The 14,699-nt window shown below is 63.4% G+C and overlaps 2 protein-coding genes across 2 annotated transcripts; both read right to left on the bottom strand.

Annotated features, from left to right (window-relative positions):
• Window positions 1–206: 206 nt before the first annotated feature.
• On the bottom strand, window positions 207–6,749 carry LOC135312396 (uncharacterized). Its single transcript, XM_064445480.1, has 15 exons — window positions 6,665–6,749; window positions 5,544–5,805; window positions 5,334–5,453; window positions 4,958–5,128; window positions 4,533–4,574; window positions 4,111–4,228; window positions 3,515–3,626; window positions 3,119–3,291; window positions 2,755–2,916; window positions 2,561–2,670; window positions 1,933–2,393; window positions 1,578–1,633; window positions 936–1,027; window positions 679–849; window positions 207–291 (listed from the first exon to the last, which is right to left on the bottom strand). Exons 1-15 carry the CDS (start codon window positions 6,747–6,749, stop codon window positions 267–269), a joined length of 2,160 nt encoding a protein of 719 aa, XP_064301550.1. The 3' UTR covers window positions 207–266.
• A 900-nt stretch (window positions 6,750–7,649) lies between these two features.
• On the bottom strand, window positions 7,650–14,192 carry LOC135312397 (uncharacterized). The gene is made up of 15 exons (XM_064445481.1): window positions 14,108–14,192; window positions 12,987–13,248; window positions 12,777–12,896; window positions 12,401–12,571; window positions 11,976–12,017; window positions 11,554–11,671; window positions 10,958–11,069; window positions 10,562–10,734; window positions 10,198–10,359; window positions 10,004–10,113; window positions 9,376–9,836; window positions 9,021–9,076; window positions 8,379–8,470; window positions 8,122–8,292; window positions 7,650–7,734 (listed from the first exon to the last, which is right to left on the bottom strand). Exons 1-15 carry the CDS (start codon window positions 14,190–14,192, stop codon window positions 7,710–7,712), a joined length of 2,160 nt encoding a protein of 719 aa, XP_064301551.1. The 3' UTR covers window positions 7,650–7,709.
• Between the last annotated feature and the right edge of the window lie 507 nt (window positions 14,193–14,699).

The following is a 14,699-nucleotide window of genomic DNA, read 5'->3' on the forward strand; positions in this document are numbered from 1 at the left end:
ATGTTGGAGCAGGTGACGTCCACGCGTCCCTTCCAGCCCCCACCCTCCTGCTGTGCTTTCACTCCTAAAGCACCTCAGCTCAGCCCTCATGCCCAGCGGAAAGCATGCTGGCACAAGGGACGATCCCAAACTCCTCCCCGAGGATCCATCAGAAAACAGCCTCTCCCCACTCCACAAGATCCCATGGCAGACACAGTCAGAAGAGAGGAAAGATCATTTTATTTTATTGGGGACACCATGTGCGGGGGCCCACGAGGCACAGCGGGTCAGCCACGGAAAACAAATCGGCACCTGCAATGACAAAGTCGGAAAGCTCTGAGAAACCCACCACGGCAGCAAGAGGTAGGGTTGTGTTCCCCTCTCTTTGGGGTACACCGTTTGCCAGGAATTCTTCCTAGCCCAGAAGAGAGAGCTAGCGCTGGCATCGCCTACGCGGTGGCTCTGCCGCCTTCTCCTTACCCTTAGGGGTGATGCCCTCAGAGACCCGTGCGTGTGCAGAGACGCACGCTGCCCCTGGGCCACGCAGCAGGGCTCCATCGGGAGCCCCTGGGGAGCTGCCATGGAGGCCTCTCCAAACCCTGCGCAGCACCGTCCCTCGCCGTCCCTTGCCAGCAAGTTGCGCTGACTTAGAGCAGTGCGGAGAGTTAGGAAAGATGGGCAGCAGGGCCTGCTACACACCTGGGCTTCCGGACCTGCTGCACCCTCCGGCGTCTTTTCACTGCTCCGTCCCCCGGAACTTTTCCTCTCTTGCTCCTCTTCTTTGCCGTGCAGCTTTCCCTCTCCTCTCCCCAGGCCTCTTTTCTCTTTCGCTTTCTTCTGTTTCCCTCGTCCCGGGGAGAGCCTGCAAACCTTTCCGTCCCAGAGTGCAATTTGTTAGGGAAAGCCATGACCCACTGCACTCAGTTCTCCTTTTTACCAAAGCACGCCCATTTTACCTTCTCTCTTCCAAAAGGCTCGCCCGTTCTCCTGGGTGCCCCAGGGAGCCCGCCATGCTCTCGAGGGTGGAGGGAGGCAAAGCTGGAGGTGCCTAGAACGGAAACGTTGGAGTTGGCAGGTGGCAAGAGACGACCTGGGGCGATAAGCGACCACTTGCCCAATTGCTACCATAGCTCTCCAGCGCAGCTCCCTCCTCTCCAGAGGAGATCAACCCCAAATAGACTTGATGAAGCACCGACCAAGTAGGACCTGAGCAAAACTCTTTGGCGCTTGCCATCTACTTCCCTCTGTCTTTTTGTAGCTATTTTGGGGCCACTGTGTTTGACTAAGCACACGCCTAGTGCATTTGAGAAACAACCTCGCCAGTCTCCCTTACAATCTGTCATCCCGTGTGGGTGGAGGAATACCACCGGCACACAGCAGCTCGACTGCCAGGCACAGGCACAGGCACTGGCATAGGTGCAGGCACAGGCACAGCAGCCACTTGGCCTCGTCACAGGCTCCCCTCCTACACCAGACACGCTGCCACAGAGTTTGAGGACCTGACACACCTCTCCCCTTTCAGCCTCCAGCACCGTATCCCCCCCAGCTTCTGTGAAGGCACCGAGCAGGGAGGGGGTGGCGTGCGGCAAGGCTTCTACCTGATGCTCGGCGGCTGCTGCGGCTGCGGGGACACTTGGCTCTTCCAAACACGCATCTGGAAAGAAAAAGCACGTGCAGCAAAGCGGCTTCTTGGAAGTAAGAGACACCCCAAGCAAAACCCACCCAAAGCCCTACACCGCTTCTCTTTTCGGCCCTCTGATGCCCTGCCTGCAGGCTTCAGCTCATCTTGCCGCGCAAAGGCCTCATGCCCCAAAGAGGCAGTGGCCAAACAGAGGCCACGGGACAAGCGGCGCTGAGAGGACAACGCTCCATGCCCAGCCCCGCCAGAAGTGGTGCTGAGGCTTCTGCCGTGCCAAGCCCCAGCCTCTGACAAGCCTCCGTCCCTCCTCTTACCTCTGGATCTCTCCGCGGGGGCTGGCGACTCCTTGGCTCGTGGACAGGAACGGTCACTCGTCTCCTCCCCAAAGAGTTCCCTGCAGTTCTCCACCAGAAACTCCACCAGCACCTTCACCTGCGCGCACCAAGCCCTTGCTCTCAAGCCAGCTGCCGGAAAGCGGACCAGCAGCATTTGCTCAAGGGAGGAGGCATCCCGAGACCTTGGAGCAGCCAAGCTCTGACAGGCCGGGAAGGCTGCAGCCGGCTGCTCAATACAGCGCACCTTCTCAGTGACCTCCAGCATGGCCTCGAGCGGGAGCAGCTCCTCGTTGGGCGGGCTCAGCAGGTTCGGCCCAACGCAGATAGCCAGGTTGCTGCAGCTCATCCTGCTGGTGGCTGCACTGCGGCCGATGTGCTGCAGGAGGGACAGCAGCTGCCTCAGGAGGAGGAGGTTGGCTGCAGGCAACTTGTCGGCCACCCTGAGCGAATAGGAACACAAGGTTAATGAAGCAGGCGTTGCCCACAGCCTTGCCCCAGCCTTGCCCAAGGCAGGGGGGATCCAGCGGCTGCGTTGCGCAGCTTTGCGGGGGCCCTCAGCCAGCGGTCAGGGCTCCCGCTCAACACGCAGGCTGCTGCCCATGCTTACGCTTTCAGCTCTGAGAGCTTCTCCTCCTTGCTGCTCTTCTGCATCGCTGCCACCCAGTCCTCGTAGAGGTCGTTGACGAGGAGCTTGGCGGGGATGCTTCGGAGGAAGTCCTGCCAGACCAAGGGCTCCACATGAGCCTTTCAACGCTCCAGGCCAGGCAGGAGCTCCTCCAGCTGTGGGTCAGAAGCACTCACCTTCAAGAGGACGGCCAGCAGCAGTGCCGGCTGGCTTGCCAGGTCGACGTCTGTGCCGCGGTCCAGGGCCTCCTGCAACTCCTGAAGCTCTTTCCTGCTGGCAGCTCTGCGGAATATCCCCTCCGTCAACGGCCCTTCCTGCTGCAGGACAGCCAGCAGCTCCTGCAGGAGAGGCAGGGGGAGAGTTGCTTGGCTGAGGAGCTGCCTTGCAAGAGCGGTGGCCAGAGCTCTGCCCCAGAGCTGGCTCCTTGCTGGGGGGGCAAAGAGCGTCACCCCCTGTCCCCGGAGCTGCTGGGGGCACCCACCCACTGCCTCTAGGGAGCACCTGGAGGGCTGGGGAATCCCCTCCAGCAGGCTGGCTTACCTGCATGGGTTGGGGCAGCGTGCCGTCGTCCCCGCAGAGGGCTGCCAGGGGCTGCCCAAAGAGCGCCCTGCTGCAGCCGGAGCCTGCCTGCCCTGGCGCCTGGGCAGCGGCCGGGCCCCACCGCAGAGCAAAGGGCCAGGGCAGCGCCCTCCTCCTCCTGGTGCTCCCTCCTGCTGCAAAGGGAAACAGAGCAAGAGCCCCTCAATGGGCAGGCTCCCGGAGACTGCCCTGCCCTGCCTGCAAGTGCGATGCTGAGCGGTGCGTTGCGGCAGGACAGGCAGGGAGCCGGCAGCTGGAACCGGGGCCCTGGCTCAGCGGCTCTGGCTCGGAGCCTCCTGAGAGCCAGCGTGCCACCGGGAGGGACAGCCCGGCCCAGCCCTCGGCCTGCCCTCCTACAAGCTGTGGGCAGCAGCAGAGCCCGCGTGTCCCCACAGAACCACGTCCAGCGGCCGCTGCCCAGCGGGTGTCCTTGCTCCTCCAGGACGCGTCCTCCCTTGGGCTGACCAGCCTGCATGGAGACACTCAAGAGACAGTGAGGACAGAGCAACCGGCTGCAGGAGGTTGCCTTTCCTTCCAAAACTCACCTGGTGAGCAGCAAAGTCCCTCTCCATTGCTAGACGGCACCACCAGCGGCCCTTGCTTGGGATCAGCCTGCAAGAACCGGGCTGCGCTCAGAGAGCAGGCCCGCAGCAGGAAGGGCCACCGGCGAGCTGCCAGCCGGCACCAGCAGCCTGAGCGCGGCGCATCTGGGGCCCTCTGCCTTGCCGGGCCGCCTGCCCCGCACAGCAGGTTTCCTCACAGCGCCGCCAGCGAGGACCATCCGGGGGCCCCTGGTGCCTCCCCAACCCTCTCCGCTCTCCGAGTGGCACCGCCGCACCCTCCCTCCCTCTCTCCCTGCCTCCCTGCCTGCCTCCCGCACAAGCTCAGCACGCTCGCCGCACATCCCTGGCACCCGGCACAGCCAGAGCTGGCTGAAAGGCAGCCATTCTCACCTTTGCCTGGCGCTCCATCAGCCTCTCCAGGCTCCTGGTGCTGAATGGCCTCCACTGGGCAAGAGAGAAGAAGAAGAAGAAGCGGGAGAAGGTGAGCAGCGATGCCTCTGCTGCTCGCCTGGAAGAGCAGAGTTCGGGGACTGAGCCCAGACCAGAGAGACACTCACGGCATGGCGGCGGCTCAGCTCCCTCTCAAGGAGTTTGACGGAGGGCACTCGGGTCACTCGGACTCTCTTGGCTCCTTCTGGTGTCCTGTGCCCAGGGGAGGGACAGGGAGGGAGCTGCGTGAGCTCCAAGCCGCCTCTTCTCTCTTGTCAGGCAGCTCTGCCCGAGAGCTGCCCACAGCCGCGGGGGCACCTCTGCCCAGCTGGGGAGCTGTGTTCCCCCATCCGGCTGTGCCTGGAGCATCCCCCCTGGCTTACCCCAGCAGTGTGCCCAGCCACAGCTCCTTCAGCTCCTGGGAGCTGCAGAAAGAGAGGAGGAAGAGTGTCAGGCCCTGCTGCCTGCCAGCCCCTGGGCAGAGGCGGGCGCCTGCACAGCCCTGCCCTGTGGGGAAGGACACAGGGGCGGGAGGAAGCCCCGTGGGGCAGGACAGAGGCACTGCCCAAGCCCTGGCACCCTCTGTCCTGCCAGAGCGGCTGCTTTTGCCCTTCTTCCCTTTTGGGGAGCAAAAGGTCACCAGGGGATGCAGGACATGGAAGTGCCCCCATCCCTCCCTGCCGCCGTGCTGCCTGCTCCGTGCCTAGGCTCTGCACGGAGGCCGGAGGCCAGAGGCCATTCACCGCATGACGTGGGCACGCTTGGGAACCTCTCCTGCCCGGCCATGGCACGTGGCACCACGCCTCACCCAAAATCGGCAATGCAGGAGCCGGTGGGCCAGATGAACACGAGGGAGGTCCTGCCCTCATCGCTGCCTTCTGCCTCTTCTTCTTCCTCCCCCCACGCCTGCTTCGTGCCACTCAGCACCCACAGCTGGTCCAGGGCCAGGCGGAGCTGTGGGCGCAGGGTGGTGCCATGCCTGCAGAGAGGAGAGGCGGGCACTCAGCTGGAGGTGGCCTCCTTGGGGTCCTCCTGGGCAGAGCCCTCTCCCCCACCTGCCCTTGCCACGGACATTGGTGCACCCAGCAGCAAGGGCCCGGGGCCTGGGGCTGGTGACAGGCCGTCCCTGCCCTGGTCCCAGGGCCAGGCGTGGGGGAAAGGCAACGGGGCTCTAGGGGTCTTACTGCAACTTGGCGACCACCACATCCTCCTGGAGGAGGAGAAGGCGCCTCTCGCTCCTCTTGCGGCCCCGGGTCAGCCGCACGTCCGTGCTCAGCACCGCCTCGGCATCGCTGAGAGCCTCCCTGCGGAGCGGAGAGCGGCAGGCGTGAGGACGGCTGCTGCTGCGGGGCCCGCCTGTACTCACGTGTCCCCGAGCCACAGGGAGAGCCCACCTGGAGCCGCAGCAGCAGTTGGCCTGGCCCATCCCGCCCGGGACAGGAGGGCCCTCGCCGTGCGCCAAGGACGCGGCCCAGCCGGCAACAGCAACGATGGGAAGCGGCGTGCCTGTGCTGCTGCAGGTGCCCGTGCCAGGGCAGTGCTGCTCGGCCAGACCCTGCTTCCTCCCAGCGCTGCTCCAGGCCAGCACAGCTCCCTCCTGCTGTCTCTGGTGGCTGCTGGCTCCAACTGATGCCAACAGTCCGACCCCAACGGAAGCTGGAGTGGGGGGGAGGGGCCGCGGGGGGGGCCCTGGACTGGGTGTTCTCTCCACTATGGCCATGTCTCTCTTGCACTGGGGAGCCCAGAGCAGGGCAGAGCAGAGGGGAAGGACCACCTCCCTCCACCTGCCGGCAGTGCCCCTTGCCTCGGGCTTGACCGCTGGTTCCTGGCCTACAGGTCCACTTGGTGCCACTGGTCACCGGCCACTGCGCCCGGCCGCTCAGCCAGGTTTCCATCCACTGCACCGCTCATCAGCCCACGCGCTGGTTGCTGTCTTCCCGTCCTCAGCACATCTCCCTTTTGCAGCGGCCTCACAAGCCCACCTGCCTGCTCCCTCAGCACTTGAGGCTGCAGCCCAGCAGGGCCCAGCAGGGACTTGTGCACCTCCGCTTTGCTTAAGAGTTCGCTCATCTCCTCCTCTTGCTCCGCATCCCGCCAAAGCCCCTTGCGCTAAGGGTACCTCTTCTTCGGCCCAGCCTTTCCTCCGTGTCTCCAGGGCCTGGCATGTCTGAAGGCTGGTCTTGCGAGGACCCAGGAGGATTGGCAGAACCTAGGCCGGCCTCCTGTGCTGCCACGGCCTACTGAAGGCCAGGAGAGTTTGGAGATGGAGCCCAAGAAGTCCCAAAGTGGGGCCGTACGACGAGCCTCGTCTCTACCTTTCTTCATAGTAGCCTGTATGGGCCTCTGTTTTGCACCTGCACTGAAAACAGCCTTGATAGCCCAGGGGTGTGTTGGTTATTGCTGAGCAGGGCTGGCACAGCGCCAAGGGCTTTTCTGCTCCTCAGGCGGCCCAAGGTGATGGGAGGGGTCACAGCAGGGACATCTGACCCCAACCGACCAAAGGCGTATCCCTCACCATACGACGCCGTCGTGCTCAGCAAGAAGCCGGGGCGGGGCGTGGTTTGGTGTGGGCTGCCCTTGGTCGGGGCCTTGCTGGGCATCGGTCGGTTGGTGGTGAGCAATTGCTTTCTTTTGCATCACTTGGTTTTCTTGGCCTTTATTGTCCCCTCTCTTTCTTGTTTGTTCTTTGTCTTTTTTTTTTTTTTTAATCGTCATAACACTGAACCTGAAGCTGAACCTACAAGCTTTCTCCCTTTCACCCCTCCAATTCTCTCCCTGCATCCCACTGCGGAGGGGCCAGCCAGTTTGCAAGCAGCTGCATGGTGTTGAGCCAGGGTTGAACCACAACAGCCTGCGAGCAAAATAGTTACCTACTAGGAAGGTGAGAGTGCTCATCCTTCCTCCTCCGTCACCGTGCGGGCGTCCCCGGGATCACACCGGGATGCACAAAAGCCTCCGCAGGCCAGCTGCTGTTGCAGCTGCTTCAAAAGCTTTTTGGGTGAGCTGACGCATTCCTACCACCCAGCGTGGAAGCGAATCTCTCCCATTGCCGGGAATTCGGGGGCGTCTGAGGAAACTGCCCGACAGTCGGTGCGCAAGGAGGATGGCTGCAGGGGACAGCAAGCTGCAGGGGGCGGTGGTTGCCCAAGGACCTTTTGCCCTTCCTGGCCACAGTGCCCTGCCTACGTCTTGCCCTCGCTCTGCCCACATGACGCTCGCTGCTCCTAAGAGATACCCTCAACTCACCAGGACGTGGGGATGGGCAACCTGCTCGAGGTGAACCTGCTTGAGCAGATGTTGGAGCAGGTGACGTCCACGCGTCCCTTCCAGCCCCCACCCTCCTGCTGTGCTTTCACTCCTAAAGCACCTCAGCTCAGCCCTCATGCCCAGCGGAAAGCATGCTGGCACAAGGGACGATCCCAAACTCCTCCCCGAGGATCCATCAGAAAACAGCCTCTCCCCACTCCACAAGATCCCATGGCAGACACAGTCAGAAGAGAGGAAAGATCATTTTATTTTATTGGGGACACCATGTGCGGGGGCCCACGAGGCACAGCGGGTCAGCCACGGAAAACAAATCGGCACCTGCAATGACAAAGTCGGAAAGCTCTGAGAAACCCACCACGGCAGCAAGAGGTAGGGTTGTGTTCCCCTCTCTTTGGGGTACACCGTTTGCCAGGAATTCTTCCTAGCCCAGAAGAGAGAGCTAGCGCTGGCATCGCCTACGCGGTGGCTCTGCCGCCTTCTCCTTACCCTTAGGGGTGATGCCCTCAGAGACCCGTGCGTGTGCAGAGACGCACGCTGCCCCTGGGCCACGCAGCAGGGCTCCATCGGGAGCCCCTGGGGAGCTGCCATGGAGGCCTCTCCAAACCCTGCGCAGCACCGTCCCTCGCCGTCCCTTGCCAGCAAGTTGCGCTGACTTAGAGCAGTGCGGAGAGTTAGGAAAGATGGGCAGCAGGGCCTGCTACACACCTGGGCTTCCGGACCTGCTGCACCCTCCGGCGTCTTTTCACTGCTCCGTCCCCCGGAACTTTTCCTCTCTTGCTCCTCTTCTTTGCCGTGCAGCTTTCCCTCTCCTCTCCCCAGGCCTCTTTTCTCTTTCGCTTTCTTCTGTTTCCCTCGTCCCGGGGAGAGCCTGCAAACCTTTCCGTCCCAGAGTGCAATTTGTTAGGGAAAGCCATGACCCACTGCACTCAGTTCTCCTTTTTACCAAAGCACGCCCATTTTACCTTCTCTCTTCCAAAAGGCTCGCCCGTTCTCCTGGGTGCCCCAGGGAGCCCGCCATGCTCTCGAGGGTGGAGGGAGGCAAAGCTGGAGGTGCCTAGAACGGAAACGTTGGAGTTGGCAGGTGGCAAGAGACGACCTGGGGCGATAAGCGACCACTTGCCCAATTGCTACCATAGCTCTCCAGCGCAGCTCCCTCCTCTCCAGAGGAGATCAACCCCAAATAGACTTGATGAAGCACCGACCAAGTAGGACCTGAGCAAAACTCTTTGGCGCTTGCCATCTACTTCCCTCTGTCTTTTTGTAGCTATTTTGGGGCCACTGTGTTTGACTAAGCACACGCCTAGTGCATTTGAGAAACAACCTCGCCAGTCTCCCTTACAATCTGTCATCCCGTGTGGGTGGAGGAATACCACCGGCACACAGCAGCTCGACTGCCAGGCACAGGCACAGGCACTGGCATAGGTGCAGGCACAGGCACAGCAGCCACTTGGCCTCGTCACAGGCTCCCCTCCTACACCAGACACGCTGCCACAGAGTTTGAGGACCTGACACACCTCTCCCCTTTCAGCCTCCAGCACCGTATCCCCCCCAGCTTCTGTGAAGGCACCGAGCAGGGAGGGGGTGGCGTGCGGCAAGGCTTCTACCTGATGCTCGGCGGCTGCTGCGGCTGCGGGGACACTTGGCTCTTCCAAACACGCATCTGGAAAGAAAAAGCACGTGCAGCAAAGCGGCTTCTTGGAAGTAAGAGACACCCCAAGCAAAACCCACCCAAAGCCCTACACCGCTTCTCTTTTCGGCCCTCTGATGCCCTGCCTGCAGGCTTCAGCTCATCTTGCCGCGCAAAGGCCTCATGCCCCAAAGAGGCAGTGGCCAAACAGAGGCCACGGGACAAGCGGCGCTGAGAGGACAACGCTCCATGCCCAGCCCCGCCAGAAGTGGTGCTGAGGCTTCTGCCGTGCCAAGCCCCAGCCTCTGACAAGCCTCCGTCCCTCCTCTTACCTCTGGATCTCTCCGCGGGGGCTGGCGACTCCTTGGCTCGTGGACAGGAACGGTCACTCGTCTCCTCCCCAAAGAGTTCCCTGCAGTTCTCCACCAGAAACTCCACCAGCACCTTCACCTGCGCGCACCAAGCCCTTGCTCTCAAGCCAGCTGCCGGAAAGCGGACCAGCAGCATTTGCTCAAGGGAGGAGGCATCCCGAGACCTTGGAGCAGCCAAGCTCTGACAGGCCGGGAAGGCTGCAGCCGGCTGCTCAATACAGCGCACCTTCTCAGTGACCTCCAGCATGGCCTCGAGCGGGAGCAGCTCCTCGTTGGGCGGGCTCAGCAGGTTCGGCCCAACGCAGATAGCCAGGTTGCTGCAGCTCATCCTGCTGGTGGCTGCACTGCGGCCGATGTGCTGCAGGAGGGACAGCAGCTGCCTCAGGAGGAGGAGGTTGGCTGCAGGCAACTTGTCGGCCACCCTGAGCGAATAGGAACACAAGGTTAATGAAGCAGGCGTTGCCCACAGCCTTGCCCCAGCCTTGCCCAAGGCAGGGGGGATCCAGCGGCTGCGTTGCGCAGCTTTGCGGGGGCCCTCAGCCAGCGGTCAGGGCTCCCGCTCAACACGCAGGCTGCTGCCCATGCTTACGCTTTCAGCTCTGAGAGCTTCTCCTCCTTGCTGCTCTTCTGCATCGCTGCCACCCAGTCCTCGTAGAGGTCGTTGACGAGGAGCTTGGCGGGGATGCTTCGGAGGAAGTCCTGCCAGACCAAGGGCTCCACATGAGCCTTTCAACGCTCCAGGCCAGGCAGGAGCTCCTCCAGCTGTGGGTCAGAAGCACTCACCTTCAAGAGGACGGCCAGCAGCAGTGCCGGCTGGCTTGCCAGGTCGACGTCTGTGCCGCGGTCCAGGGCCTCCTGCAACTCCTGAAGCTCTTTCCTGCTGGCAGCTCTGCGGAATATCCCCTCCGTCAACGGCCCTTCCTGCTGCAGGACAGCCAGCAGCTCCTGCAGGAGAGGCAGGGGGAGAGTTGCTTGGCTGAGGAGCTGCCTTGCAAGAGCGGTGGCCAGAGCTCTGCCCCAGAGCTGGCTCCTTGCTGGGGGGGCAAAGAGCGTCACCCCCTGTCCCCGGAGCTGCTGGGGGCACCCACCCACTGCCTCTAGGGAGCACCTGGAGGGCTGGGGAATCCCCTCCAGCAGGCTGGCTTACCTGCATGGGTTGGGGCAGCGTGCCGTCGTCCCCGCAGAGGGCTGCCAGGGGCTGCCCAAAGAGCGCCCTGCTGCAGCCGGAGCCTGCCTGCCCTGGCGCCTGGGCAGCGGCCGGGCCCCACCGCAGAGCAAAGGGCCAGGGCAGCGCCCTCCTCCTCCTGGTGCTCCCTCCTGCTGCAAAGGGAAACAGAGCAAGAGCCCCTCAATGGGCAGGCTCCCGGAGACTGCCCTGCCCTGCCTGCAAGTGCGATGCTGAGCGGTGCGTTGCGGCAGGACAGGCAGGGAGCCGGCAGCTGGAACCGGGGCCCTGGCTCAGCGGCTCTGGCTCGGAGCCTCCTGAGAGCCAGCGTGCCACCGGGAGGGACAGCCCGGCCCAGCCCTCGGCCTGCCCTCCTACAAGCTGTGGGCAGCAGCAGAGCCCGCGTGTCCCCACAGAACCACGTCCAGCGGCCGCTGCCCAGCGGGTGTCCTTGCTCCTCCAGGACGCGTCCTCCCTTGGGCTGACCAGCCTGCATGGAGACACTCAAGAGACAGTGAGGACAGAGCAACCGGCTGCAGGAGGTTGCCTTTCCTTCCAAAACTCACCTGGTGAGCAGCAAAGTCCCTCTCCATTGCTAGACGGCACCACCAGCGGCCCTTGCTTGGGATCAGCCTGCAAGAACCGGGCTGCGCTCAGAGAGCAGGCCCGCAGCAGGAAGGGCCACCGGCGAGCTGCCAGCCGGCACCAGCAGCCTGAGCGCGGCGCATCTGGGGCCCTCTGCCTTGCCGGGCCGCCTGCCCCGCACAGCAGGTTTCCTCACAGCGCCGCCAGCGAGGACCATCCGGGGGCCCCTGGTGCCTCCCCAACCCTCTCCGCTCTCCGAGTGGCACCGCCGCACCCTCCCTCCCTCTCTCCCTGCCTCCCTGCCTGCCTCCCGCACAAGCTCAGCACGCTCGCCGCACATCCCTGGCACCCGGCACAGCCAGAGCTGGCTGAAAGGCAGCCATTCTCACCTTTGCCTGGCGCTCCATCAGCCTCTCCAGGCTCCTGGTGCTGAATGGCCTCCACTGGGCAAGAGAGAAGAAGAAGAAGAAGCGGGAGAAGGTGAGCAGCGATGCCTCTGCTGCTCGCCTGGAAGAGCAGAGTTCGGGGACTGAGCCCAGACCAGAGAGACACTCACGGCATGGCGGCGGCTCAGCTCCCTCTCAAGGAGTTTGACGGAGGGCACTCGGGTCACTCGGACTCTCTTGGCTCCTTCTGGTGTCCTGTGCCCAGGGGAGGGACAGGGAGGGAGCTGCGTGAGCTCCAAGCCGCCTCTTCTCTCTTGTCAGGCAGCTCTGCCCGAGAGCTGCCCACAGCCGCGGGGGCACCTCTGCCCAGCTGGGGAGCTGTGTTCCCCCATCCGGCTGTGCCTGGAGCATCCCCCCTGGCTTACCCCAGCAGTGTGCCCAGCCACAGCTCCTTCAGCTCCTGGGAGCTGCAGAAAGAGAGGAGGAAGAGTGTCAGGCCCTGCTGCCTGCCAGCCCCTGGGCAGAGGCGGGCGCCTGCACAGCCCTGCCCTGTGGGGAAGGACACAGGGGCGGGAGGAAGCCCCGTGGGGCAGGACAGAGGCACTGCCCAAGCCCTGGCACCCTCTGTCCTGCCAGAGCGGCTGCTTTTGCCCTTCTTCCCTTTTGGGGAGCAAAAGGTCACCAGGGGATGCAGGACATGGAAGTGCCCCCATCCCTCCCTGCCGCCGTGCTGCCTGCTCCGTGCCTAGGCTCTGCACGGAGGCCGGAGGCCAGAGGCCATTCACCGCATGACGTGGGCACGCTTGGGAACCTCTCCTGCCCGGCCATGGCACGTGGCACCATGCCTCACCCAAAATCGGCAATGCAGGAGCCGGTGGGCCAGATGAACACGAGGGAGGTCCTGCCCTCATCGCTGCCTTCTGCCTCTTCTTCTTCCTCCCCCCACGCCTGCTTCGTGCCACTCAGCACCCACAGCTGGTCCAGGGCCAGGCGGAGCTGTGGGCGCAGGGTGGTGCCATGCCTGCAGAGAGGAGAGGCGGGCACTCAGCTGGAGGTGGCCTCCTTGGGGTCCTCCTGGGCAGAGCCCTCTCCCCCACCTGCCCTTGCCACGGACATTGGTGCACCCAGCAGCAAGGGCCCGGGGCCTGGGGCTGGTGACAGGCCGTCCCTGCCCTGGTCCCAGGGCCAGGCGTGGGGGAAAGGCAACGGGGCTCTAGGGGTCTTACTGCAACTTGGCGACCACCACATCCTCCTGGAGGAGGAGAAGGCGCCTCTCGCTCCTCTTGCGGCCCCGGGTCAGCCGCACGTCCGTGCTCAGCACCGCCTCGGCATCGCTGAGAGCCTCCCTGCGGAGCGGAGAGCGGCAGGCGTGAGGACGGCTGCTGCTGCGGGGCCCGCCTGTACTCACGTGTCCCCGAGCCACAGGGAGAGCCCACCTGGAGCCGCAGCAGCAGTTGGCCTGGCCCATCCCGCCCGGGACAGGAGGGCCCTCGCCGTGCGCCAAGGACGCGGCCCAGCCGGCAACAGCAACGATGGGAAGCGGCGTGCCTGTGCTGCTGCAGGTGCCCGTGCCAGGGCAGTGCTGCTCGGCCAGACCCTGCTTCCTCCCAGCGCTGCTCCAGGCCAGCACAGCTCCCTCCTGCTGTCTCTGGTGGCTGCTGGCTCCAACTGACGCCAACAGTCCGACCCCAACGGAAGCTGGAGTGGGGGGGAGGGGCCGCGGGGGGGGCCCTGGACTGGGTGTTCTCTCCACTATGGCCATGTCTCTCTTGCACTGGGGAGCCCAGAGCAGGGCAGAGCAGAGGGGAAGGACCACCTCCCTCCACCTGCCGGCAGTGCCCCTTGCCTCGGGCTTGACCGCTGGTTCCTGGCCTACAGGTCCACTTGGTGCCACTGGTCACCGGCCACTGCGCCCGGCCGCTCAGCCAGGTTTCCATCCACTGCACCGCTCATCAGCCCACGCGCTGGTTGCTGTCTTCCCGTCCTCAGCACATCTCCCTTTTGCAGCGGCCTCACAAGCCCACCTGCCTGCTCCCTCAGCACTTGAGGCTGCAGCCCAGCAGGGCCCAGCAGGGACTTGTGCACCTCCGCTTTGCTTAAGAGTTCGCTCATCTCCTCCTCTTGCTCCGCATCCCGCCAAAGCCCCTTGCGCTAAGGGTACCTCTTCTTCGGCCCAGCCTTTCCTCCGTGTCTCCAGGGCCTGGCATGTCTGAAGGCTGGTCTTGCGAGGACCCAGGAGGATTGGCAGAACCTAGGCCGGCCTCCTGTGCTGCCACGGCCTACTGAAGGCCAGGAGAGTTTGGAGATGGAGCCCAAGAAGTCCCAAAGTGGGGCCGTACGACGAGCCTCGTCTCTACCTTTCTTCATAGTAGCCTGTATGGGCCTCTGTTTTGCACCTGCACTGAAAACAGCCTTGATAGCCCAGGGGTGTGTTGGTTATTGCTGAGCAGGGCTGGCACAGCGCCAAGGGCTTTTCTGCTCCTCAGGCGGCCCAAGGTGATGGGAGGGGTCACAGCAGGGACATCTGACCCCAACCGACCAAAGGCGTATCCCTCACCATACGACGCCGTCGTGCTCAGCAAGAAGCCGGGGCGGGGCGTGGTTTGGTGTGGGCTGCCCTTGGTCGGGGCCTTGCTGGGCATCGGTCGGTTGGTGGTGAGCAATTGCTTTCTTTTGCATCACTTGGTTTTCTTGGCCTTTATTGTCCCCTCTCTTTCTTGTTTGTTCTTTGTCTTTTTTTTTTTTTTTAATCGTCATAACACTGAACCTGAAGCTGAACCTACAAGCTTTCTCCCTTTCACCCCTCCGATTCTCTCCCTGCATCCCACTGCGGAGGGGCCAGCCAGTTTGCAAGCAGCTGCATGGTGTTGAGCCAGGGTTGAACCACAACAGCCTGTGAGCAAAATAGTTACCTACTAGGAAGGTGAGAGTGCTCATCCTTCCTCCTCCGTCACCGTGCGGGCGTCCCCGGGATCACACCGGGATGCACAAAAGCCTCCGCAGGCCAGCTGCTGTTGCAGCTGCTTCAAAAGCTTTTTGGGTGAGCTGACGCATTCCTACCACCCAGCGTGGAAGCGAATCTCTCCCATTGCCGGGAATTCGGGGGCGTCTGAGGAAACTGCCCGACAGTCGGTGCGCAAGGAGGATGG

The sequence above is a fragment of the Phalacrocorax carbo genome, chromosome 3 (assembly GCF_963921805.1).
Source record: "Phalacrocorax carbo chromosome 3, bPhaCar2.1, whole genome shotgun sequence".
Classification (NCBI taxonomy): Eukaryota; Metazoa; Chordata; class Aves; order Suliformes; family Phalacrocoracidae; genus Phalacrocorax; species Phalacrocorax carbo.